The sequence below is a fragment of the Nomascus leucogenys genome, chromosome 5 (genome assembly GCF_006542625.1).
Source record: "Nomascus leucogenys isolate Asia chromosome 5, Asia_NLE_v1, whole genome shotgun sequence".
Taxonomy (NCBI): Eukaryota; Metazoa; Chordata; class Mammalia; order Primates; family Hylobatidae; genus Nomascus; species Nomascus leucogenys.
The window spans coordinates 21,771,814-21,797,657 of NC_044385.1; the positions used below are offsets into that span (position 1 = coordinate 21,771,814).

At 41.1% G+C, this 25,844-nt stretch overlaps 1 protein-coding gene and 1 pseudogene across 2 annotated transcripts in view; both read left to right on the forward strand.

Moving 5' to 3' along the window:
* The window catches only part of ACBD3 (acyl-CoA binding domain containing 3), a 45,453-nt gene extending 21,692 nt beyond the window's left edge, over positions 1 to 23,761 (forward strand). Inside the window, exons 2-8 of the mRNA XM_003275099.4 lie at positions 707 to 848; positions 1,792 to 1,932; positions 6,503 to 6,661; positions 9,100 to 9,274; positions 13,646 to 13,832; positions 15,864 to 16,148; positions 21,629 to 23,761. Coding sequence (XP_003275147.2) covers positions 707 to 848; positions 1,792 to 1,932; positions 6,503 to 6,661; positions 9,100 to 9,274; positions 13,646 to 13,832; positions 15,864 to 16,148; positions 21,629 to 21,840 — 1,301 coding nt within the window. The 3' untranslated portion in view covers positions 21,841 to 23,761. The remainder of the gene's footprint in view (positions 1 to 706; positions 849 to 1,791; positions 1,933 to 6,502; positions 6,662 to 9,099; positions 9,275 to 13,645; positions 13,833 to 15,863; positions 16,149 to 21,628) is intronic.
* LOC115835045 lies at positions 21,882 to 23,761 on the forward strand (annotated as a pseudogene). Its single transcript, XR_004029987.1, has 2 exons — positions 21,882 to 21,953; positions 22,207 to 23,761. The product of XR_004029987.1 is annotated as an uncharacterized LOC115835045 (transcript).
* Positions 23,762 to 25,844: the final 2,083 nt, after the last annotated feature.

Consider the following 25,844-nt stretch of genomic DNA (forward strand, 5'->3'; position numbering starts at 1 on the left):
GAGACCAGCCTGGGCAACATAGTGAGACCTTGTCTCTACAAAAATAAAGACATTTTCCAGGTATGATGGCGCATGCTCCTGTAGTCCCAGGTAGTTGGGTGGCTGAGGTGGGAGGATCACTTAAGCTCAGCAGGTTGAGGCTGCAGTGAGCTGTGATCGTGCCACTGCATTCCAGCCTGGGCAATAGAGCGAGACCTTGTCTCAAAAAAAAAAAAAAAAAAAAAATCAGCACACAGGATTTCCGTCTTAGGTTCTGTTGTTAATAAAATGTAGTAATTGGGCCGGGTATGTTGGCTCAAATCCCAGCACTTTCGAAAAGGCAGCTGAGACAAGAGGCTTGCTTGAGCCCAAGAGTTCGAGACCAGCCTGGGCAGCCCTGTCTCCGCAAAAAGACAGGTTTGGTGGCACGCACGTGTAGTCCAGCTACTTGGGGGCTGAGGTGGGAGGATCGTTTGAGGCCAGGAGGTCAAGGCTGCAGTGAGCCGTCATCACACCAGTGCACTCCAGCCTGGGCAACAGAGTGAGACTGTCTACAAATAAAAAAATTTTTTTAAAGTAGTAATTGAAATAAAAATTTCACCATTAGTGTTTGTGTCTATTACAGGCAGTTTGTGACATACTTTGTAGCAAAGCTTTAGTATATAATGCTGAAAATTATGTATTTTGCCCGTGCTAATTGTTTTCTTTGTGTTTCTTTTTCTTATAGAAAAAGATGGCAAAGCATTTCATCCAACTTATGAAGAAAAATTGAAGCTTGTGGCACTGCATAAGCAGGTTCTTATGGGCCCATATAATCCAGACACTTGTCCTGAGGTTGGATTCTTTGATGTGTTGGGGAATGACAGGAGGTAACAGTGTTTTTCTGTCTAGTGAATTTAATGAGAATGTTGGCAAAGGGTACAATGTGTATTGGTTAAGACGTGAATAGCTGGTTCATTGGTTTGGAATAAGAACTGAACATTTTTGCTTGTAGCTTCTGGAGTCTTCAGATATTTATCTGTTTTTAGCTTAGAGATGTTTATGGTTAAATATTGTGGAAGAACTGTATTCATCTGATTATGAACATAAGACAAGTAGAGCTTCATTTGATTCTTCCCAAATAATATTAAAAGTAGTCATTTAAAATATATAGTAATTGATTCCCTTACTGAGGCATAAAAATTGTGACAAAAAAAGAATACATTGAGTATTTTTGTTTAATTAAGCCTCAAATATTATAAAAGAAAAATAGGCCGGGTACGGCAGTTCACGCCTGTAATCCCGGCACTTTGGGAGGCTGAGGTGGGTGGATCATTTGAGGTCAGGAGTTCAAGACCCGACTGGCCAACATAGTAAAACCCCATCTCTACTAAAAATAAAAAAAGTAGCCGGTGGTACTGGCACACGCCTGTAATCCCAGCTACTCAGGAGGCTGAAGCAGGAGAATGGCTTGAGCCTGTGAGGCAGAGGTTCCAGTGAGCCAAGATCGTGCCACTGCAGTCCAGTCTGGGCAACAGAGTGAGATCCTGTCTCAAAAAAAAAAAAAAAAAAGAAAAAAGAAAATAAAAGAAAAATTGATACCCTTTTGCTATATGGGAATCATCAGCAATGCAGTTGTTTGGATTGTATGTGGCATATCTAATTTAGTAAGTCAATACATACTTGTTAAAACTTGAAGTTTTGAGCCTTTTGCTTCCAGTAGAATCATTCTTCATTTTAGTTACAATTGAGAATTATTCATGTTTACGTTTAAATTTAAAAGTTCTGGTTCTACTAAGAAGGGGAGGTGACTTTTCTTGTTATTCCTTACAGGAGAGAATGGGCAGCCCTGGGAAACATGTCGAAAGAGGATGCCATGGTGGAGTTTGTCAAGCTCTTAAATAGATGTTGCCATCTCTTTTCAACATATGTCGCATCCCACAAAATAGAGAAGGAAGAGCAAGAAAAAAAAAGGTGAAGTTTGAGGGCATGGAATACTTTACTGCTGTGCAACCCAGTGTACTGATGCTTTTGTTTTATAGAGTGTCTGTTCTAGTTCTAGATCAGGTGTCTTGCTTTCCTTGGATCCCCACTTCTTGTGGCAATTGTTCAAACTTCCTGATGTGAGCAGTTATTTATATTATAAGTTTTGGGGGGAGGGAGGACTGCTTCCTACTGGCCGGGCCTTTAAAAGGAACCTCCCATCCATCATGGCAGCCTTCCTTTTGTTTTATTACACTAAGTTGCTGAATAAGCCCCACCATAAACTCAACCACTCCCTCCTCCCTATCCTCTGGTCTGATATACCCTTTGTTGCAGTCTCCCTTGAGCTTCTAGAATACTCATGCTCCATTTCATAGTTTGCAACTATGCTACCTTATATAGACATTCATATGTTGGCTTTGGCTTCCAGCTAGCTTATTGATTATTTTCTTTTTTTTTTTTTTTTTTTTTTTTTTTTGAGACGGAGTCTCACTCTGTTGCCCAGGCTGGAGTGCAGTGGCGCGATCTCGGCTCACTGCAAGCTCCGCCTCCCGGGTTCACGGCATTCTCCTGCCTCAGCCTCTCCGATTAGCTGGGACTACAGGCGCCCGCCACCGTGCCCGGCTAATTTTTTTGTATTTTTAGTAGAGACGGGGTTTCACTGTGGTCTCGATCTCCTGACCTCATGATCTGCCCGCCTCGGCCTCCCAAAGTGCTGGGATTACAAGCGTGAGCCACCGCACCCGGCTGATTATTTTCAAGTTTTGGAGGAGGAGCTACTGAATGTGCTGTTTATGCTTATGGGATTCTCCACTGTAGTTGTGAATTAGAATTATAGTTACACCTTATTTATCTAGTGGCTATATTTTCATCAGTTTTGACTATCTAAAATTTTAGGTGATGAAAATGATGCTACAAAACCAATTTTTCTTCAGGTTATGTTATACTTTTTTTTTTTTTTTTTTTTTTTAAGATGGAGTCTTGCTCTGTTGCTATTGCTCAGGCCAGAGTGCAGTGACACGATCCTCTGCCTCCTGGGTTCAAGCAATTCTCCTGCCTCAGCCTCCCGAGTAGCTGGGATTACAGGTGCCTGCCACCAACCCAGCTAATTTTTGTGTTTTTAGTAGAGATGAGTTTTTACTATGTTGGCCAGGCTCGTCTCAAACTCCAGACCTCAGGTGATCCACCCGCCTTGTCCTCCCAAAGTGCTGGGATTACAGGCGTAAGCCACCTTGCCCAGCTGATGTTATTCTTTAAAAACAATTGATTCTCTGGTTTCCTACCTTAACGTGGATTAGAAATAACAGATTAGAAGAGAAAATAGCTTGATAATTAGGGACATAATAGAAAGCATGAAAAATAGACACGAGAATTATAAAAGCATGGCAGTCAGGGGTCATTTAATATGAAGGTAAACTTCTCCATTACAATAGTATGATGTATAATTTTTGTGTTTATAGCTGTAACCCCTGAGTCATCAAGAGATGGAACATTAGATATGATTTATTCCTGTTTAAGATAATAGGAAATTGCTTGATTACATTTTCAGAAGATACTTATCCAAAGAAAGTTTTTTTTTTTTTTTTTTTAAATCTAAAGGAAAGATTTTGATTCTTATGAGAATAGAATGAAATTTCTTTAACTGGAAAATTGATTTTTTTTTTTTTTTTAGGACTAGAAGGAATTTTATTAATTTTTTTTGCACACAAAACAATAAAAATTTTCTAAAAATACATACAAACAAAAAGATGTATATCAAACAGGAAGGTTGCACATGGGAAGACGGGGAATAGAAATGGGGGTGGGAATTAAAGAAGATAAATGAGAGAGGGACTTTGTATGGATCAGTGATAATAACTGAATCCTCTATTTGACAAAGAAGAAGGAGAAGGAAGAGGAAGAAAAAGAAAGTGGGATAAAGGATCAGAAAGGGAGGAAAATAGAAAAAAATTAGAGTATGACTCCAGGGTAGACCTGTTTTGTTGTCGCTGGGTTGGTTGGTTGGTTTGTCTGTTGTATTTTTCATGTTTTGCCATGTTGGCCAGGCTGGTCTCGAACTCCTAGCCTCAAGTGATCAACCTGCCTCGGCCTCCCAGAGTGCTGGGACTACAGGCGTGAGCCACCACGTCCAGCCCCCACATTGCGTCTGGCCTCCGTGGTAGACCTCCCAGACGGGGCGGCCGGGCAGAGGTGCTCCCCACATCCCAGACGGGGTGGCCGGGCAGAGGCGCTCCTCACTTCCCAGACGATGGGCGGCCGGGCTGAGGCACTCCTCACATCCCAGACGATGGGCGGCCGGGCAGAGGCGCTCCTCACTTCCCAGACGGGGCGGCCGGGCAGAGGCGCTCCTCACTTCTTCCCAGACGGGGCGGCCGGGCAGAGGCGCTCCTCATTTCTTCCCAGACGGGGTGGCCGGGCAGAGGCGCTCCTCACTTCCCAGATGGGGCGGCTGGGCAGAGGTGTGGAAAATTGATTTATGTCCTACAGTCCGTTGTGTAGTGATGTTGGATCAATCAGGTATCGCTAGGATGTCTGTAGAAATATCTATATATTGCTTTTTAAGTTCTTATTTTGATGATATATATGCATATTTCTCCTAAGTATTGTCAAAAGTTACTACTCAACATATAGAGCTGCATTTTCTTTTTTAAAATATACTTTTGTCAGTCGGGCGCGGTGGCTCACGCTTGTAATCCCAGCACTTTGGGAGGCCGAGGCGGGCGGATCACGAGGTCAGGAGATCGAGACCACGGTGAAACCCCGTCTCTACTAAAAATACAAAAAAATTAGCCGGGTGTGGTGGCGGGCGCCTGTAGTCCCAGCTACTCAGAGAGGCTGAGGCAGGAGAATGGTGGGAACCCGGGAGGCGGAGCTTGCAGTGAGCCGAGATTGCACCACTGCACTCCAGCCTGGGCGACAGAGCGAGACTCCGTCTCAAAAAAAAAAAAAAAAAAAAAAAAAATATATATATATATATATATATATATATATATATATATATATATACTTTTGTCATGGGATAAAGTCCATATAGAATTATTTTAAAGTGTTTAAGAGTAGACTTCATCTATCCTGAAGCTTAAGCTCTGGCTTGTGAACCTTCTTGCCCTGTACCAGCTGTGACACATTAAAAGTAGGTCATGGCCGGGTGTGGTGGCTCATGCCTCTGGTGGCTCACATCTGTAATCTCAGCACTTTGGGAGAACGAGGCAGGCAGATCACTTGAGTCCAAGAGTTCATGACCAGCCTGGGCAACATGGCAAAACCCTGTCTCTACAAAAAAAATACAAAAATTAGCCGGGTGTGGTTACAGGTTCCTGTAATTCCAGCTACTCAGGAGGCTAAGGTGGGAGGATCATTTGAGCCTAGGAGGCGGAGGTTGCAGTGAGCCAAGAACGTGCCACTGCACTCCAGTCTAGGTGACAGAGTGAGACCCTGTCTCAAAAAAAAAAAAAGTAGGTCATGTTATTGCTATATTTTGAGACTTGGCTGTGGCTTAGGTATTTGTTAATCACTTATAGGAGTTAGAGGGGAGAAAGGTGAGGTAGCTTAGACAGTTCTCGTGGTAGGACCAAGAAATGGTGTCTTACCTGATACTCCTTAGAAATCTTCCCTTTCATCCTGTCTGCAGCCTCCCTGAACACCATACCACTCTTAGACCCTGAAGATGTCCATTCCTAGCACAATAGGATCTGTTCTTTTTGGAAGGGTCTTGTGGGGTGGGTGAAAGCTGGGCAAGGGCTGCCCTGAAAGGTTAACCGTTCTTTTTTAAATAAAAGCTTTACAAAAATTTTAATTTCAGAAATAATACACAAATATATGCAATATAAAGATTTTCATTTGTGGCAGTATGTGAAACACAAACTGAAAAAAATATTTTTTCCCACATTTCTTTTAATTCCACTCTCCTCTGCATAGATAATAACTGATAAACTTAGGGTATGTCCTTCCAGATCTTTTCCTTTGTATTCACCTTTTTTGTTTTTCATTAAGCAAATGTATTAAATGTCTTTACATATTAGGCATGTATTTCTATCCTTTGGCTCTGCGATGTTTCAGGGTGGATTTTTTACTTCTATACACGTTTGTCGAGTGCTTGTTCTTTCCAGCACAGTGCTAAGCCCTGAGGATGTAGTAGTGTGAGATAGGCAGTCTCTTCCCCTATGGAGCATCTACTTTAATGGGTAATGCAGATCTGTTGCTGAATGTATCACACAAATTTAATTATAATGACAGCAGGTATTATGAAGGAAAAGCTTTTAGTGCTGTGAGCCTATATTAGAGGGGATCCTTCAGGGTATAGGAATATAATGCTCTAAGTAGTGTCATATGATGGACACATTTCTGTTGCTGTGCAACAATAATTATTCTTGATGTGATTTGTATATTGTGAGGTTGATTCCCTATAAGTTTCTGCTAGTAAAGTGTATGTATTTTAAATTTTGATGTATATATCCACCTTGTTCTCTAAAAGGTCGTGTCAGTTTTCCCTGGGAGCTACAGTTTTATTTTTAAACAGGATTCAACATATAGGGTTCATTCTCTATCCTTTGCCTTGTAGGAAGGAGGAAGAGGAGCGAAGGCGGCGTGAAGAGGAAGAAAGAGAACGTCTGCAAAAGGAGGAAGAGAAACGTAGGAGAGAAGAAGAGGAAAGGCTTCGCCGGGAGGAGGAAGAAAGGAGACGGATAGAAGAAGAGAGGCTTCGGTTGGAGCAGCAAAAGTAAGTTTATTATATGGCTTATGTTTTAAAATGAGAAATGGAAAAAAATAGAATAAAAATAAGAAATGAGCGGGCCACGTGTGGTGGCTCACGCCTGTAATCCCAGCACTTTGGGAGGCGGAGGCGGGCAAATCACCTGAGGTTGGGAGATGGAGACTATCCTGGCTAACACGGTGAAACCCCGTCTCTATTAAAAATACAAAAAATTAGCCGGGCGCAGTGGCACATGCCTGTAATCCCAGCTGACTCAGGAGGCTGAGGCAGGAGAATCGCTTGAACCCGGGAGGCGAAGGTTGCGGTGAGCCGAGATCGCACCATTGCACTCCAGCCTGGGTAATGAGCGAAACTCCGTCCCTCAAAAAACGAAAGGAATGTATTAGAAGGTTTTGGGGTTCACTTGCAGAACCCGGAGATTGGAAGCAGGAGCTGAGGTTGCTTGGTTGCGCTGTTTCCTGTCTCTGCTTCTCTTGGCTTATGTCTCTGCTTCATTCTTGCTCTCTGCAAATTGTCACTGTCTGCTTTGGCATATGCAAGGCTATCCCAGGATTTATTTGGTCTGTGTTTCCATGCATCTGACAGAGACTGGCTGGAATCTGTGAGACCCAGTTGCAATTTCCCAGGACAGAGAATCTTGTTGGCCCAGTCTATGTCAGATATCCATTTATACCATTTATAGTCCTCAGTACATTTGGAGGCTGCAACTATTGCTTACTCAGTAAGGGCTTTGAGACTCAGGGACTGACAGGTTCTTCAAGAGGGAGCTGTGGGTACAAGGAGGCAGTGATTAACACCCATAGAACACTGTGGGAAGTAAGTCTGAGTTTGTAGGGGTGGCATGGCTTGTAGGTTAAACCAGAGAACATGAGAGTCCATTGATTTCTTCTCATTATTTCTGGGTAGTTCCTCAGAAAAAGGTTTAGTGCTAGCCTCAAACTAATCCAGGGCCTCATTCAACTTTGGAGAAAGACTATGAATGCAGCTCTTTTTTGAGGGAGGTTGTCCTAGGTGGATCGAGTGTCGTGCTGTATGCAGGCGTTTGTGAGGCTTTGCTTTGTTATCTATTAATAGATGGCTTTGAGGTCTCTGTTAAGTTGGTCACATAAGTAAGTTAAGAAGCATGTGGTTGCTGGCCGTGGTGGCTCATGCCTGTAATCCCAGCACTTTGGGGGGCCGAGGTGGGCGGATCACTTGAGGTCAGGGGTTTGAAACTAGCCTGGCCAACATGGTGAAACCGTCTCTACTAAAAATGTAAAGATTAGCCAAGTGTGGTGGCAGGTGCCTGTAATCCCAGCTACTTGGGAGGCTGAGGCAGGAGAATCGCTTGAACCTGGGAAGTGGAGGTTGCAGTGAGCTGAGATCACGCCACTGCACTCCAGCATGGGTGACAGAGTGAAACTCCGTCTCAAAAAAAAAAAAGGGCCGGGCGCGGTGGCCCACGCTTGTAATCCCAGCACTTTGGGAGGCCGAGGCGGGCAGATCACGAGGTCAGGAGATCGAGACCACAGTGAAACCCCGTCTCTACTAAAAATACAAAAAATTAGCCAGGCGTGGTGGTGGGCGTCTGTAGTCCCAGCTACTCGGAGAGGCTGAGGCAGGGGAATGGCGTGAACCCGGGAGGCGGAGTTTGCAGTGAGCCGGGATCGCACCACTGCACTCCAGCCTGGGTGACAGAGTGAGACTCCGTCTCAAAAAAAAAAAAAAAAAAAAAAAAAGCATGTGGTTTATCTATAAAAGAATATGAGTATCTCTAAACTAAGCATGCCAAGATATTTTCAGTATTTCCTCTATTAAGACAGGCTTTAAATTAAATGCTGTGGACCCTTAATTTTTCACTGGCTTTATTTATACTTACCAGGGCCACCTGTAACATCTTCCAGCTGTTCTTCTGCCTCTTACTGTTTTTTATGTATTTAGGTACAGAAGCCATAGCCAACAGTTAAATACCTCATCTATGTCAGAGATGACAATCCATCATCATAGCATCATGGTAAATTAGTATAGCTCTAGGGCCAAACTGCCTGGATTTGCATCAGGCTCTAGCATCTAGCAGTATAGTCTTGGGCAAGTTACTGAACCCTCTGTCATAGGGTTGTTGTGAGGACTAAATGGGTTAGTATGTGTGAGTACTTTCAACACTGCATGGCACATAGTAAGGGCACAATAAGTGTTAATAATTATGATGGTGGTCATGATGATGATGATCATATGCTTATCTTCCATCCCGAATTTTCCTGGAAAATCCTAAGTAAAAAATTAGTGGCCAAGCTTATTTTCTTAAATCTTTCTTCTGGACCCAGAACACATACTAGTTGTTGTACATTACTAGCTTAGTTGTTTTTAAGAGTTACAGACTATAAAAGTAAGTAATAAGGACATTTTATTTTGTCATGAACAATCTCCTGTAGCCAGACTAGTATATATATTTTTAATGTTTTTAGGCAGCAGATAATGGCAGCTTTAAACTCCCAGACTGCCGTGCAGTTCCAGCAGTATGCAGCCCAACAGTATCCAGGGAACTACGAACAGCAGCAAATTCTCATCCGCCAGTTGCAGGAGCAACACTATCAGCAGTATATGCAGCAGTTGTATCAAGTCCAGCTTGCACAGCAACAGGTACGATAGACAACCCTAGAATTCAGCCTTAGAGAGAGTTTTTAGTTTCATTGGAACCCAAGTTCTTTTTTAACAGTCGCAAATGAATTTTGCATTAGTTAGCCTCTAAGGTGTAAAGTAACTTTTGGGTGATCTTTTAGGCAGACTTGAGAATTGCACAGACAATTGTGAGAGAAAATATGTGTTATCGAAGCAACCGATGATGTTATATTGTCATAAGGGTATTTGGGAGTTGTATGGGTTGAGTGTCTTTACTGTGAGTCTGGCATAGACCCTAATAGTGGTCTTGGAACACAAGGACCTGAGTAACTAGCCATAGTTCAAAGATGTCCTTCAGGCAGTGCACTGTCAGAGGCTCGGACAGCCTCCAGTGGGAGGATGCCCCTGCCCTAAGACCATGGGCTGGTTCTGCAGAGCTAGCTTGGGTCCATTTGAATTTGTGTTAGGCACCATGGTTAGGCAGTGCTCATAACAGCACATTGCTATTCCTCCTCCAACTGCCTGCCCCCAAATATTTTGCTTCCACATAGGAGAGGTTGGTTTAGGTGAAAGAACATGGGACTGGGAGTCTCATAACACTTGGATTCTCTTCGGGCTTTGACATTACCTTGTTTGATCTCAGACAAGTTCTTACTGCTCTGATTGTTCTGCCCTTTCTTTCAGTCCGTAACAATAGGATATAAAATCAAAGCACCTGTCCTGTTAACCTCACAGGACTATCAGAGGAGTCAAATGAGAAAAGAGTTGTCCTGTGAACGATTTTTGTACTTGTGGAAGACACTAATTTTACATTCATTTTTTTACATCTTGTGCAGGCATAAAATATCTCCTTAAACTTAACATAGCTTAGTTTAACTTACTTAATTTTCACTTATAAAGCAGTTACCACCTGCCAAAAAATCTGAGTGAAGAAAAGTGTTACATTATAGTTGCTCAGCATTTCTTACTGCATGAAATAATCTTTGTTGTTTTTGCCAAACTCTTTAAATTCCTTGAAAATGTGTATTCTTACTAAACAACCTTTTCTCCTGAGTCTTTGGCATCAGTTAGAAGTTAAAAAGCACTGCAAGTTTTTTGTAATCCTGAAGAGGAGGAAAAGATGCCAAACCAGAGTTTATTCAAGATAATAGGTGGTATTTTTGAGAGATTTATTCTCTCTCCTCTGAAGCCTGTTTCTACTTTAGTTTCACTTCCATTTTCCTGCTTCTTTGATAGGCAGTGAGATCATTTTTAATAGCACACACACGCTGTCCTGTTTATAGGTTGCTATCATTTAATGAGAAGAAAGTCAAATAGGACAAAACCACAAATCTTTGAAACAAAACTAGAAAGCCATAATGGAGGCTGGGCATAGTGGCTCATGCCTTTAATCCCAGCACTTGGGGAAGCTAAGGCCAAAATGGTTGCTTGAGGCCAGGAGTTTGAGACCAGCCTGGGCAACATAGGGAGACCCCATCTCTTAAAAAAAGAAAAAAAAATTAGCTGGGCATGGTGGTGCACGCCTCTAGTCCCAGTTACTTGGGAGGCTGAGGCAGGAGGATCACTTGAGCTCAGGAGTTTGAGGCTGTAATGAGCTATGATGGTGCCACTACATTCCCGCCTGGGTGGCAGAGTGAGACCCTGTCTTGAAAAAAAAAAAAAATGCCATAGGCCAAGTGCGGTGACACACGCCTGTAATCCCAGCACTTTGGGAGGCTGAGGTGGGTGGATCACCTGAGGTTGGGAGTTCGAGAACAGCCTGACCAATATGGAGAAACCCCATCTCTATTAAAAATACAAAATTAGCCAGGCATGGTCGTACATGTCTGTAATCTCAGCTACTGGTGAGGCTGAAGGAGGAGAATCACTTGAACCTAGGAGGTGGAGGTTTCAGTGAGCCAAGATTGTGCCATTGCACTCCAGCCTGGGCAACAAAAGCAAAACTCCATCTCAAAAAAAAAAAAAAAAGCCATAATTGAGATTAGAGTGATCAAACTCAGTTTATCAAATTGATTGGTTGCTTCTGAGAAGAGAAAAGGAAAGGGACTGGGCAAGGAACAAAGGGAACTTTACTCCTATAAAATATTAATTTTTATGTAAATAGCAAAATGAACACATTTGTTAATTTTGGGGTGTAGATACATTTGTGGGTGTTTGTTACATTGCTTGGATACCTTTCTGTGCTTTAAAGTTCCTAATAACAGGAAGAGAGTATGTAAATATATCATTACAATCTATTACATGTAGTACAATAGATTCATGGTCGGGGGATCCCAGAGAAAGTTGTTTTTCTGCTAGAGCCTTTCAAGAAAGGATTAGTGGAGATGAGGGACCATTTGAGCTGGGCCTATTGATCATCAAAAATGCTCTTTTGCTTTCCTGTCATGCAGTAAATGTTCTGAATGTGCTGACTTGTTTTGATTTTAGGTACTTTTTCTGGAAGCTAGTATCCCTTCTAGAAAATTGACGTGGAAATTACTGAAAATCCAGACCTTGGAAGAAGATATCTTAAAATCTTAAGCATATTATTAACCTATATTAGCAGCAAAGAGTGGCGTTGCTATTCATTTAAGTAATTGGCTTGTAAATGATACATTCAATGAAATGTGTGTAGAGATATGCCAAAATATATCATTATCCCTACCCCATGGGATCCTAAAGCCTTTTTCCGTGTGTGTGTGTATGTGTGTGTGTGTATTTTTTTTCCTGCAGTGAACATATGCATACTTGCTTACTTGTGACAATGTTTTAGTTTAAAACATTGCTTACATGCCCAAATGCTCATCAGCAGTAGAATAGATTTTATCTTTTCATGATGGAATAACTTAATAGTAATGCAAACAACAAAATACAATTACTTGTGACCCTATAGATGTAGCTTATAAAAGTAATGTTGAGTGAAGGTAGCCAGACATAAAAAAGAACGTATACTATACAACCCATTTCTTTAAAGTTTTAAAATAGGCAAAGCAAATCTATAGTGTTAGAAGTCAGAATAGTTGTTACCCTTCAGGGCAGGTGCCCAGAAAGGGGTACCAGGGAATATTCTGGATGCAGATACTGTCTTGATCTGAGTATTAGTTACATGGATGTGTTTGATTTATGAAAATTGATCAAGCTGTGTAATTTATCATTTGTACACTTTTCTACATGTATGTTGTAATTCAATTTATAGTTCCCCACCAAAGTTACCTAAGTAATACTCAGATATTTGAAGTAGTATCTGTCCATATTGATTTAGAATAGGAATGTCCCAAAATAGTCCTTTGGATTTAAGATGTTTTTATGGCCATTTTGACTCAGAGGACATTTTGATTTTATATTTGTGAATACACATTTCAATCATAACTATATAAACAGTGACAAATTTTCATTGAGAAAATATTTTTAACCTCAAATTACATCCTGTAAATCTGTTTAATTCTTAGGTCAGCATTTTACAACACGATTAACAATTTTCAATTTCATTGTGATCATAACTTTTCCCTGAAGTTTTAATGTATTGATTTTTTGGGGTCAATTATGTTAGAATAATTGTCCATATTTGATTTTTTTATTACTTTGGGGTCCCATACCAGATTTTGCCAGTTATAGCTTCTGCCTTTGTGAATTTTCTTCTGTGACTATTCCCACCAAGTTTAATTTTTCTAATTCAAATTTTGTATATTTAAAGTTTATCAAGATTTTTTTCTTCCATCAATTTTAAGAGCACATGTTACTGTGTTCAATTTTTGCCTTTAATAGTTTTATTTTGGGTTATTTCTACTTTTTTTTTTTTTTTTTTTTTTTTTTTTTTTTTTTTTTTTTTTTTGAGATGGAGTTTCGCTCTTGTTGCTCAGGCTGGAATGCAATGGCATGATCTCAGCTCACTGCAACCTCCGCCTCCCGGGTTCAAGCAATTCTCCTGCCTCAGCCTGCCGAGTAGCTGGGATTACAGGCATGCGCCACCGTGCCCAGCTAATTTTGTATTTTTAGTAGAGACGGGGTTTCACCATGTTGGTTAGGCTGGTCTTGAGCTCCTGACCTCAAATGATCCACCCACCCTGGCCTCTTGAAGTGCTGGGATTACAGGTGTGAGCCACTTCTGGCTTTACTTACTTCAGTTTTTCCTGGTTAGTTTTTATGGTGATTCTCAGATCACAGAAATGTGAGCCTTAGTTGCAGGTTTTTGTCCACATTAATTTTTATTGATTTTTTATTATTTTCAGCTGTCAGTTTGATATTGTACTACTAATATTATAGACAGGATAAAAACTGATAAAAATTTATTAGTAATTTCTTGAGCATAGCACTTTGGTAGGGCAAAAGCATGGTATCAGATGTACTCCAGGGCAGATGTCCTATTTGCTAGCCTTCCTGGTCAGTGTGTCTTCACTTTCTCTTGATTTGTAGGCAGCATTACAGAAACAACAGGAAGTAGTAGTGGCTGGGTCTTCCTTGCCTACATCATCAAAAGTGAATGCACCTGTACCAAGTAATATGATGTCGGTTAATGGACAGGCCAAAACACACACTGAGAGCTCCGAAAAAGAACTGGAACCAGAAGCTGCAGAAGAAGCCCTGGAGAATGGACCAAAAGGTAGGTTTTGCATATGTGTTTGTCCAGATGTCCTAATTCCGAATCTGTGAAAGGTAAAAGTCATGAAGTCAGGTTATAATTAGCTTTTGAGAACGATTACATATTTGTGAGAGTTGAACATTTTTTTTACTCTTTTTAGTCTGAATCTGATGCTTGGGTGACTCATACAGACCAGTGTAGAAGAGCAAATCAGATGTCTTTGGACACTTTTAAGACAAAAGTTATGTTTTGTCTTATCATATATATACATATAAATAAATTATCTGTTGCTGCATAACAAATTACAGGCTGGGCACAGTGGCTCATACCTGTAATCCCAGCACTCTGGGTGGCTGAGGCAGGAAGATCACTTGAGCCCAAGAGTTTGAGACTGCAGTGAACTATGATTCCACCTGCCTGGGTGACAAAGCAAGACTCTGTCTCAAAAAAAAGAAAAACAAAAACAAATTACACCTAAATTTAGTAGCTTGAAATAACAATAAACATTTATTACTATTTTGCACAGCTTCAGTAGGTCAGGATTTCAGGAGCAGTTTAGCTGAATGGCTCTGACTTAGACTCCCTCATGAGATTGCAGTCAAGATGTTGATGCCAGGACTAGAAGATCTGCTTCCAAAATGGTTCCCTCATATGGCTGGATTTTGGCCGGAAGCTCAATTCCTGGCCCCATGAAGCCTCTCCATAGGGCTTCTTGGGGGTCCTCAAAACAGTTACTGGCTTCCCCTAGCAGAAGTGGCAGTGTCTTTTATGCCTTGACTTTGGAACTCCCACCATATTCTGTTGGTCACACATACCAATCCTAATATATTGTGGGTGGTACCTCACAAGTGCATGAAGACCCAGAGGTGAGGATCCCTGGGGACCATCCTGGAGGCTGGCTACCATATAAATAGATATATTTTTGAGACTAACGTATCATGTTGCCTAGAAAATAACTGCATTTTCAAAGCTCTACTAGCTTTCCATGGGCAGCTCATTTGTTCATTCAGCAATTAGTTGAAGGTTTCCTGAGTGCTAGGGGTACAGTGGTAAGGCAAAATAACACACAGAAAATGTAGATTGTAGCTGCGATAAGTATGATGGAGAGAGAGGTACATTATCTTTGAGAGAATGTAAAACAGGGAAGTGTGACCTAGTCAGAGAGGCCACCAGAGGCTTCCCAGAGGAAGGGACAATTGACCTGAGATATCTGAAGCAAGAGGAGTTAACTAAGGAGGAAGAGGAGAGCATTTCAGTGACAGTGGTCAGGGATAGTGGTATGGTTCATAAGAAATCTGGTTTCAGAGATCTTCCTTGTCTGTTTAGAACAAGTAATAATTGCTTCAGAAAAGGCTTTGAAATCCCTTAGTTTACTGCCCCCTTCCCTTTTTTTTTTTTATCAAGGGATTATACTAGCATTTTCAAATGAGAGAAAATATTTCAAAGGCTCTGTGACTAACTTTGAAAAACTTATTGCATAGTCAAGTGCACATAGATACTGCTCAGTAACAAGACTTTACCCCTTTTTCTCAATCCCTAGTGGTTCTAATCCTGTCCGAGTTTTTGTTTCTTTGAGCTCCTTTAGAATAGCCCCTAGAACTTTGGGATAGTCGGAGTTGAAGAATTTTTCAACAGACAGGCTGAAGTCAAAGTCCAGCTTTCTTTGTTCACATCCACAAGAGTAATTTATTCCTAAAGCCAGAATCTCTCTTCTTTGCTAGAATATTTCCCTCACTCCAGCTGGGGCCTTCCCAAGGTCATTCTTGAATCCTCATAGAGGGAGTGCTGAAAAAAATTTGATTCTAAAATTGTGGGCTGCCATTGTTACTTGAAGAAGTATGATGACCTCTGAGTGCCTGCAACATTGTTAAACATAGTAATCTGGAGAGAATCCCATGGGGAAGCTTTTTTATTCCTCCAAGTCCTTGATCTAAGCTAGACCATATTGTACTTGGTGCCTGAGTACAACTGATCAGGTAGTCCTATGAAAATGTGGCTACCTGCCGGGTGAAGGCTCTTTTTCTTTAGCTTTTTAATTCCTGTTGCCTTTAGAATCTCTTCCAGTAATAGCAGCTCCATCCATGTGGACACGACCTCAGATCAAAGACTTCAAAGAGAAGATTCAGCAGGATGCAGATTCCGTGATTACAGTGGGCCGAGGAGAAGTGGTCACTGTTCGAGTACCCACCCATGAAGAAGGATCATATCTCTTTTGGGAATTTGCTACAGACAATTATGACATTGGGTTTGGGGTGTATTTTGAATGGACAGACTCTCCAAACACTGCTGTCAGCGTGCATGTCAGTGAGTCCAGCGATGACGACGAGGAGGAAGAAGGTAGAACCCTTGGTCCATATTCAGTAGCTGCTGGGTTGTGTGTTGGCAGAAATGGTACATAGTTCAGGTGTCACCCAGCCTTATGCTTCCTGACTAACACTTCACGGTTAGGGAGCACTTTCTTCATTAGTGGGACCTTGGGCTGAAAAGGTTGTGAGGCCAGGCTCCTGTAGGGGACTGGGGCCTGAACCTGAATTTTTCTGAATGCCAGGAAAATCTATGTGGCAATTTGCTATTTTACTCCTTTCTGAATACTATTTTACTTCTAACCTTGTGTGTTGAAAAGCCAAATACGCAAGATCACTTCGAAAAAAAAAATTTTTTTTTTTTTTGAGACGGAGTCTCACTCTGTTGCCGAGGCTGGAGTGCAGTGGCATGATCTCTGCTCACTATAGTCTCGGCCTCTTAGGTTCAAGCGATTGTCCTGCCTCAGCCTCCTGAGTAGCTGGGATTACAGGCACGCACCACTGTGCCCAGCTAATTTTTTGTATTTTTAGTAGAGACGAGGTTTCACCATGTTGGTCAGGCTGGTCTCGAACTCCTGACTTTGTGATCCACCCTCCTCGGCCTCACAAAGTGCTGGGATTACAGGCGTGAGCCACGGCTCGGCCTACTTTGAAAAATTTTAGAGGAGCAAGTAAGAATTCCTGTCAACCCTGGCATTTATTTAAATTATATTGTTGATATTAGCTTTTTAGGTCATTATTCTAAAATTTTTTATGTAAATACAGAAACTCACCAGAACATTCCACTTAAAAAAAATTTCAATTATTTTTCCATTTGGAAATCCCTATTTTGCTAGAGTGGAATTTTTTTACTTCCTCTGAATAAGTAGACAAAATTGGGTGTTTTAAAGGACAGTCTAAAATATCTTGGTCTAAGAAAAAGGTTATAAATGTATTGCTTTTTGAGAAGATGGTCTGTTTATTTTTGTTACCCAGGAAAGTTAGAATGTAGGGTTTGTTTATATACACTTAATAAGCACTTAATTTATTTGTTGACTTGATTGAAAGTGATATGGAATGCATGCCCTGTGAGAATGGAAAAGCACCATGTCTCAGTTCTTCCGGACTAACTGACCTTTCAGGTGGCTTGTAAACAGACTGCTTGTTCTTGAAGAGGGTTGGCAATGTTGCTTTACAGATTACAGTGGGGTAAAGTTAAAAAGATACTGTTGAAAGTACATGGAATAAGCCTGAAAGTTCTATCAATTTGTGAAGTACAGAGTTGTCCAATCATATTACCATACCATGCAACACCCTGGGGCCTCTGGGGCTATCTACAGAAACATACACAGCAGGTGTACCATAACATTTCTTGAAATTAAGTTTAATATTCAATTTAACAGTTAATATTTAATGCTAATCAAAAGATAATCCAAAGATAATTCCGTACCATTATCTACATGAACCATCGGAGTATCCCAGAAATTTCAGTACATCTTGCAGATTGACTCTTAACGACAGAAGCAGATTTAAAATCCTTCATTATACCACAGGTCAAGATTCTAGCTGGTAAATATGGAAGCATGAGCTGCTTTGTCTTATGTGGCATTTTGTTTTCATCAGTCTTTATTCCTGAATACCACCAGCAAGGTAAAGCATTGCCCATAAATAATACTGACTGAGACAGAAAGAAAAAATGTAAGATTGAAAAAGCCTGAGCCAGGTGCGGTGGCTCACGCTTGTAATCCCAACACTTTGGGAGGCTGAGGTGGGCGGATCACAAGGTCAGGAGTTCGAGACCAGTCTGGCCAACATGGTGAAGCCCTGTCTCTACTGAAAATATAAAAATTAGCCAAGCGTGGTGGCAGGCGCCTGTAATCCCAGCTGCTTTGGGAGGCTGAGGCAGGAGAATCACTTGAACCTGGGAGGCAGAGGTTGTAGTGAGCCGAGATCACACCACTGCACTCCAGCCTGGGTGACAGAGCGAGACTTCGTCTCAAAAATAAAAAAAAGAAAAAGCCTGTCTGGGCACGGCGGCTCACGACTATAATCTCAGCTTTGGGGAGGCCAAGTAAGGAAGATCTCTTGAGACCAGAAGTTTAAGACCAGTCTGGGCAACCAGTTTTGTAGAGTGACACCCCATCTCTATGAAAAAAAATTATTTTTAGTTAGCTGGGTGTGGTGGCATGTACCTGTAGTCCCAGGTACATGGAAGGCTGAGGCAAGAGGATCACTTGAGTCCAGGAATTCGAGGCTGTAGTGAGCTATATGATCATGCCACCGCATTCCAGCCCGAGCGACAGAGCTAGGCCCTCCCTCTAAAAAAAAAAAAAAAAAAAGCAGTTAGAGAGCAGGACTGTAGCAGATTGGCCAGGGGGCACTACTGTTTCTCATGTGACCTTCAACAACATCAGAACCTGTTCTGTCCTTTCTGTTGCATCACAGGGACTCATTAAAGTCAGACTCTCTGCAGATGTCTGGGAAGGAAAGTTTTTTGTATGTGTACAAATTACTGTACTTAAAAAGAGCTTTGTAAGGCCAGGCACGGTGGCCCCTGCCTGTAATCTCAGCACTTCGGGAGGCCAAAGCGGATGGATTGCCAGAGCTCAGGAGTTCAAGACCAGCCTGGGCAACATGGTGAAACCCTGTCTCTACCAAAAATACAAAAAACTAGCTGGGCGTGGTGGCGTGTACCTGTAGTCCCAGCTACTTGGGAGGCTGAGGTGGGAAGATTGCTTGAGCCTAGGAGGTAGAGGTTGCAGTGAGCTGAGATCAAGTCAGTTCACCCCAGCCTGGGCCACAGAGCCAGAACCCATCTCAAAAAAAAAGAAAAAGAAAAAAACAAGATGGCCAGGTGCAGTGGCTGAAACCTGTAATCCCAGTACTTTGGGAGCCTGAGGCGGGTGGATCACCTGAGGTCAGGTGGCCAACATGGTGAAACCCCATCTCTACTAAAAGTACAAAAATTAGCCGGGCATGGTGGCGCGTGCCTGTAATCCCAGCTACTTGGGAGACTGAGGCAGGAGAATCGCTTGAACCCGGGAGGTGGAGATTGCAGTGACCCAAGATCGTGCCATTGCACTCCAGCCTGGGCGACAGAGCCAGACTCCGTCTCAAAAAAAAAAAAAGAACTTTGTGAATAAGAATTCTCTGTTCAGAAGTTGGTTGAGGTAGTGTATTTCTCCTGGCTTGCCTATTAGAGAGCTTCTAAAAGGTGGTTACTGCCGAGTCTGAACCCTCAGCTGATGATAGTTTTGGGGTTATATTGGTGTTGGGAAGATCACTAGTGAAAATGGCAGGGGTTCATTTCTAGAGGTGAGAACCTTAATATCCTTGATCTTAGTTCTAATATGTCCCTCAAATGAAAGATGGCATTCCCTGTGCTTGTACCATTCCTAATCATAAAATGATTTGCAGCTAAAACATTTTAGCCTCACAGCAGTGAAGCTTTATCATTCCTAAGAATTGTTTATTACGTGAGCGTCACTTTGTCCCATTTAAAGATTTAGCTCACAAACTGTATTTGTCCCTATGCCTTAGAAGCTACTGTCCTACCGTGTCTTGTATTTCATATGGTAGAAGAGTCTGAGTTTTTTGTTTTTTGTTTTGGTTTTTCTTCCTTAGGTCTTGAAAGGTAGACAGAGGAGTTTGCTTTCTCTGAAGAAGCATGGATGGTAACACATCCTCCTGTTTTAATTCTCCACTTTCTTCACTGTTTACAGGTCCTAAACCTTAGCTTAAATTCATAAAAGATGCCTTTTCATCTATCCCGGTAATCTTTAGTTTTATAGATTTAGAACAAGATTTGAGTCTTGAATCAATGGACCAGTCTATTTCTTGGATGTCAACAATAGTGTACATTTTGGATGGTTCTGTATTTCTCATTTGCACGTGAAACATGCTTAATTATAGGTATTTCTGTGGTAAAGTAAATCTGGTTTTAACCTACCTTTATAAGAGTGCCATCTGCTTTTTTTAAATGAACTTTTAATTTTAGAATAGTTGTAGATTTACAGAAAAGTTACAAAGATAGTACAAAGAGTACGCATATACCCTGCACCAAGTTCCCTCTCTTGTTAGCATCTTACATTGTACTGTGGTGCACTCATCACAGCTAGTGAAACAATATTGATACATTGATTCATTAATTAACTAAAGTCCATATTTATTCAGATGTTTTTAGTTTTTACCTAATGTTCCAAGATCCATTCCAGGATGCCACATTATAGTCAATCATCGTATCTCCTTAATCTGCTATGGACGGTGAGAATTTCTCAAACTTACCTTGTTTTAAATTCCCGATAGTGGCCATTGACAGGCATCACTCAGTTAATTTGTGTTGCCAGAATTCACTCTGCCATGTTATAAACCTGAAAATCCATGCCTGTAGTCCCAATCTCTTAAAAAAACAAAAAAGAAACAAACAAAAAAAACCCCATAAACCTGAAAGTCTTGTCTTCTATGCTGAATACTCTTTTGACCTCTTTTCTTTGAGCTGGTTTGTATTAAATATGTTAAACTGAGACTTCGAAGCTGGTTCATAATTTTCTCATTCCTGTAGGTTTCTAGAGGCATTTTTTTTTCCTAACCTCATAGCATTACAGTTCAGAAAACTATTAGTCAGGGCAAACCTTTCAGAGCCCATTTTTTGCCACTTAGATCATCTCTGGGTTAAATTGACCTAGTGAAAATAATTGAATTTTCAGAGTATCTCTGAATGCCTATCTCCCTACTATGGTTTTTTCATTTTACTGCTTATATTTAAGATATACAGAAAGCAATAGTCCTCACAAATCATCTTCCATCTTTCTAAATATTGGTCAGAAGGAGGATGATGAGAGCAACATTTTCATGTTACTTAGATGAATGAAATTCCTGGGGATGAATTAGAAATTGAATGGCTATGGAAAGGGGAAAATGGGACCTAGAAATAGGAATGGTAGTAAGCACAGAAAGAGATAGGATGCTGACCACTGCTACCACTAGATGTTCATCACTGGGCTCCCAGGACTCAGAACAGGGTTTGATATATAGCACATACTGTGGTATTTGAATGAGTGAGTGAGTGAATGAATGAATGAATGAACTAATAAATGCTCACATGCACATAACTTGTTAAATGGTTCAACAGAATTCCCAACAAGAGCAGTTTCTCAAAGAAAGGATAGGCTGGGCACAGTGGCTCATGCCTGTAATCCCAGCACTTTGGGAAGCTGAGGCAGGCAGATCACAAGGTCGGGAGATCGAGACAATCCTGGCCAACATGGTGAAACCCTCTCTCTCCTAAAAATACAAAAATTATCTGGGTGTAGTGGTGCACGCCTGTAATCCCCAGCTACTTTGAAGCTGAGGCAGGAGAATTGCTTGAACCCAGGAGGCAGAGGTTGCAATGAGCTGAGATCACGCCACTGCATTCCATCCTGGGTGACAGAGCAAGACTCTGTCTCCAAAAAAAAAAGAAAGGATAGATTTTAATTGCTTGATGCAAGTGTGGTTTTCCTGAATCTGTTCATTGACTTGTCTCTGTTCTTACAGAAAACATCAGTTGTGAAGAGAAAGCCAAAAAGAATGCCAACAAGCCTCTCCTGGATGAGATTGTGCCTGTGTACCGACGGGACTGTCATGAGGAGGTGTATGCTGGCAGCCACCAATATCCAGGGAGAGGAGTCTATCTCCTCAAGTTTGACAACTCCTACTCTTTGTGGAGGTCAAAATCAGTCTACTACAGAGTCTATTATACTAGATAAAAATGTTGTTACAAAGTCTGGAGTCTAGGGTTGGGCAGAAGATGACATTTAATTTGGAAGTTTCTTTTTACTTTTGTGGAGCATTAGAGTCAGAGTTTACCTTATTGATATTGGTCTGATGGTTTGTGAACTCTTGCTGGGAATCAAAATTTCCTTGAGACTCTTTAGCATTCATACTTTGGGGTTAGAGGAGATTCCTCAGACTCATCCAGTCCTTGGGTGCTGACCAGCAGAGTCACTAGTGGATGCTGAAGTTACCTGAGCTACATGTTAAATATTTAAAGTCTCCAAAATAAAACACCCCAACGTTGACCTTACCCGGCTGATGGTAGCCCCTTGCTGCCTGCTCCATGTGTCTTATGAGAGCCCGTAGTTACAGTGCCCTCTAATTTGAAATCCATAAGTTAATAAGTCTATATCAGGTGCAGCTGGCTTTGATTAAAGGTCATTTTTAAAACTTAAAAACTCAAGACCTCACAGATTATAATAGAAAAAGAAATGGCCTCAGTTTGATCTTGTTCGGAATGACCCAGATTGTTTCTGCTTTGGGTGCAGCTGTTTAGTTCAGAGTTATATTACAGAGAATTATTTTCTGAGATAATCTTAAACTAGAATGTTCAAAACTAATTGATAATTGAAGTATCAAGATACGTAGAACACCTCAGAGATTTTTCTTCAGGAGCTTCCACAAACTTTGAATCCTTGTATCTTTATTTGGTATTCATACTACTAGTAGCAAAATACAGGTTTTTTGTTTTGTTTTGATTTGGCTTCATAGAGTATCTCAAATTGAAACTTTTCTGCACAAAGAATAAAATTAGGGATTTTACAAACTCAAATTGGCACCTACTGAATTAAAATACATAAAATCGTTTAAATATAATTCAGCATATGGGAAGTAACATTGCACTAATACGGAAGTCACTGCCAGAGGCAGTCTATTTTCTTTTAATTTGTTACTACTTAGTCACAAACCCCACATTATTCCAGTTTGGAATTACTTATTAAGGAGAATTGGAAATACATATGCCCATGCTTAAATTTTATAGCTTTAATTTGTATTATTTCTTTATTGACGGGAAGAGGTACATCTTTTTTTCCTTACTGAAAACAAATACGGATGAATTGCCTCAAATTTGTATAAGTGATTGGCTAGTGATTCTTGTTTTCAGAAGGGAGAGTGGTATAGATAGAAAATGACAAAGATGGCAATATACACTTAATGTTGTTATTATATGTTGTTACTGAAGTACTTAGATTTTTAAAATTTCAAATCCTAAATCACTTCTTGTAGGAGGGTTTTCATTAACTGCAGTATATACAGTTCACTACATATGGGTTGTTTGAGTTTTTTGTGTGCTGTATTTCTGTTTTTTAATACCTGGTTTTGTACATATCTAACTCTGTTCTCTTTTGTTTATTCAGAAACTGGATTATTTTTTTCTTAAGCAGTGCTTAATTTGTGTTTTTTTAATTTTGATTCAGAAGTAGTCCCAGCTCATAGGTGTTCATACTGTTACATCCAGAACATTTGTCAGGCTCTCTGTCAGCTCTCATGTACATATGGTATAGAAACCATGGAGTTAGGCACTTCCTGGATTTTTTTTTTTATGAGAAAAACACTGTATTTAAAATGTAAAATAAACTTTTAAAAAGCAGGCACTAATATATATTTCTTCTAGCCTTTGATTACAGATCTGTCCTTGCACATGTTAAGACGAATTATCTCCTAAAAATATCATTGTTCTTGGGAGCAGTGTATGTTACTTTACATAGCAGCGGTTCCTGTCGTGTTCATGTCAGAATATTTTTGGTTTTAAACTTTTTTATTGCCTTTGGCTGTTGATTAGTACAGTACAAGTGCGATTTCAAAAAGATCTTGAAAGTAATATATTTAATCAATTAAAATGTTTATCTGTAACTTGTTGATGTTTCATTAATATAGTTACTCTCTGAAGCATTAGTATGGTATTTCAACATTTGGGTAGGAGAAAAACGTTTCAAACATCTTTTTTGTTTTAAAAGGCTCTAGTTGAAAAACAACTCTTTCTGGCCGATTATTTTAGTTTTACTATTAATTACCTTACGGAGTTAAAATAGATTTAAATTTTTCCACACTTTTAAATGCAAAGGCTAGCACTGATTTCTTACTGAAAATGACTAGGTTATAAAGTTGTTTCTCTACACTACCATGTATGTAGTGTGTTCCATGAAATGTGTGGACCCCGCACACTTTAATGGATCTCCGGAGGCAGAGCCCTCGCTTGCTCAGGGTGGATGATTGCAGAGCACTTGTGGGGAAGTGCCCAGTCAGTGTGATGTGGAGTCCCAGAATGAGGTTGCTACATCCAGATGACCCCACTGATAGGCAGGGTGACTGGCGTAATTTTTTTCTTTTGAAATCTGGGGAGACAGATGAGGTGACCATCTTGGTATTTTTGCTCTGTGGGATACCGTAAAGCCAGACTGAAGACACATTAAGGAGAGCGGTTGAGGTAAGCACATCTTGGAAACCACGCTACTGAGTCTTGACCATCTGTCTTTTGGAGCAGGAGAAGCAACCGGTTCAAAATAATAAATAATTGCTAATAATTCATTAGGGCTTAAAGTTCAACAGTCGGGCCGGGCCCGGTGGCTCATGCATGTAATCCCAGCACTTTGGGAGACCGAGGCGGGCAGATCACGAGGTCAGGAGATCAAGACCATCCTGGCTAACACGGTGAAACCCCGTCTCTACTAAAAATACAAAAAATTAGCCGAGTGTGGTGGCACGCGCCTGTAGTCCCAGCTACTCGGGAGGCTGAGGCAAGAGAATGGCATGAACCTGGGAGGCGGAGCTTGCAGTGAGCTGAGATCACACCACTACACTCCAGCCTGGGCCACCCAGCGAGACTCTGTCTCAAAAAAATAAAAATGAAAGTTCAACAGTCAGTAGCCGTGCATGGGGGTGCACACCTGTAGTCCCAGCTAGTCGGGAGGCTGAGGCATGAGAATCGCTTGAACCTGGAAGGCATAGGTTGCAGTGAGCCCAGATTGCACCACTACACTCCAGCCTGGGCGACAGAGCAAGACTCTGTCTTGGGGGAAAAAAAAGTTCAACAATCTACAACCAAAACCATCTTTGCTTCTCTCCCTGGCTTTTTCTCAGTTCAACACTTCCGTCTGCAACCTAAAAACGTGTGCCTGTGTATCTGCTTGGGTTAGAGCAGATCTTCATTTCCATTCATTAACTTTTCAAATTACATGTGAATCAGTATTGGACTTTTGTCTCATGTATATCTCAGTTCTTCAGTTTTTTTAAGATGTTTTTTCTTTTTTTTTTTTTTTGAGACAGTCTCACTCTGTCACCTAGGCTGAAGTGCAGTGGTACAATCACAGATCAGTGCAGCCTCGACCTCCTGGGCTCAAGCGATCCTCCCACCTCAGCCTCCCCAGTAGCTGGGACTATAGGTGCATGCACTACCATGCCTGGCTAATTTTTGTATTTTTTGTAGAGATGGGGTTTTACCATGTTGTCCAGGCTGGTCTCAAACTCCTGGATTCATGTGATCCACCCGCTTCAGCCTCCCAAAGTGCTGGTATTACAGGCATAAGCCACTGCACCCCGCCCTAATTTTTATATTCTTAGTAGAGATGGGGGTTCACCATGTTGGCCAGGCTGGTCTCGAACTCCAGACCTCAGGTGATCTGCCTGTGTAGACCTTCTAAAGTGCTGAGATTATAGGCGTGAGCCACCATGCCAGGCCAATAAAAACGATTTTTATCTTTTTCCAAGGTCATTAACTTAAATGTCTCCAGTTAAAGGTAACACACCTTTTTTGGGCATGGCAAAGTATGGAAATGTGAACATGTTTTTCATAAGGTCTACATTTTGCAACTTAAAATTCCAGGTTGTGTTTTGGAGAACTTTTTTTTTTTTTTTTTTTTTTTTTTTGAGACGGAGTCTCACTCTGTCACCCAGGCTGGAGTGCAGTGGCACGATCTCGGCTCACTGCAAGTTCCGC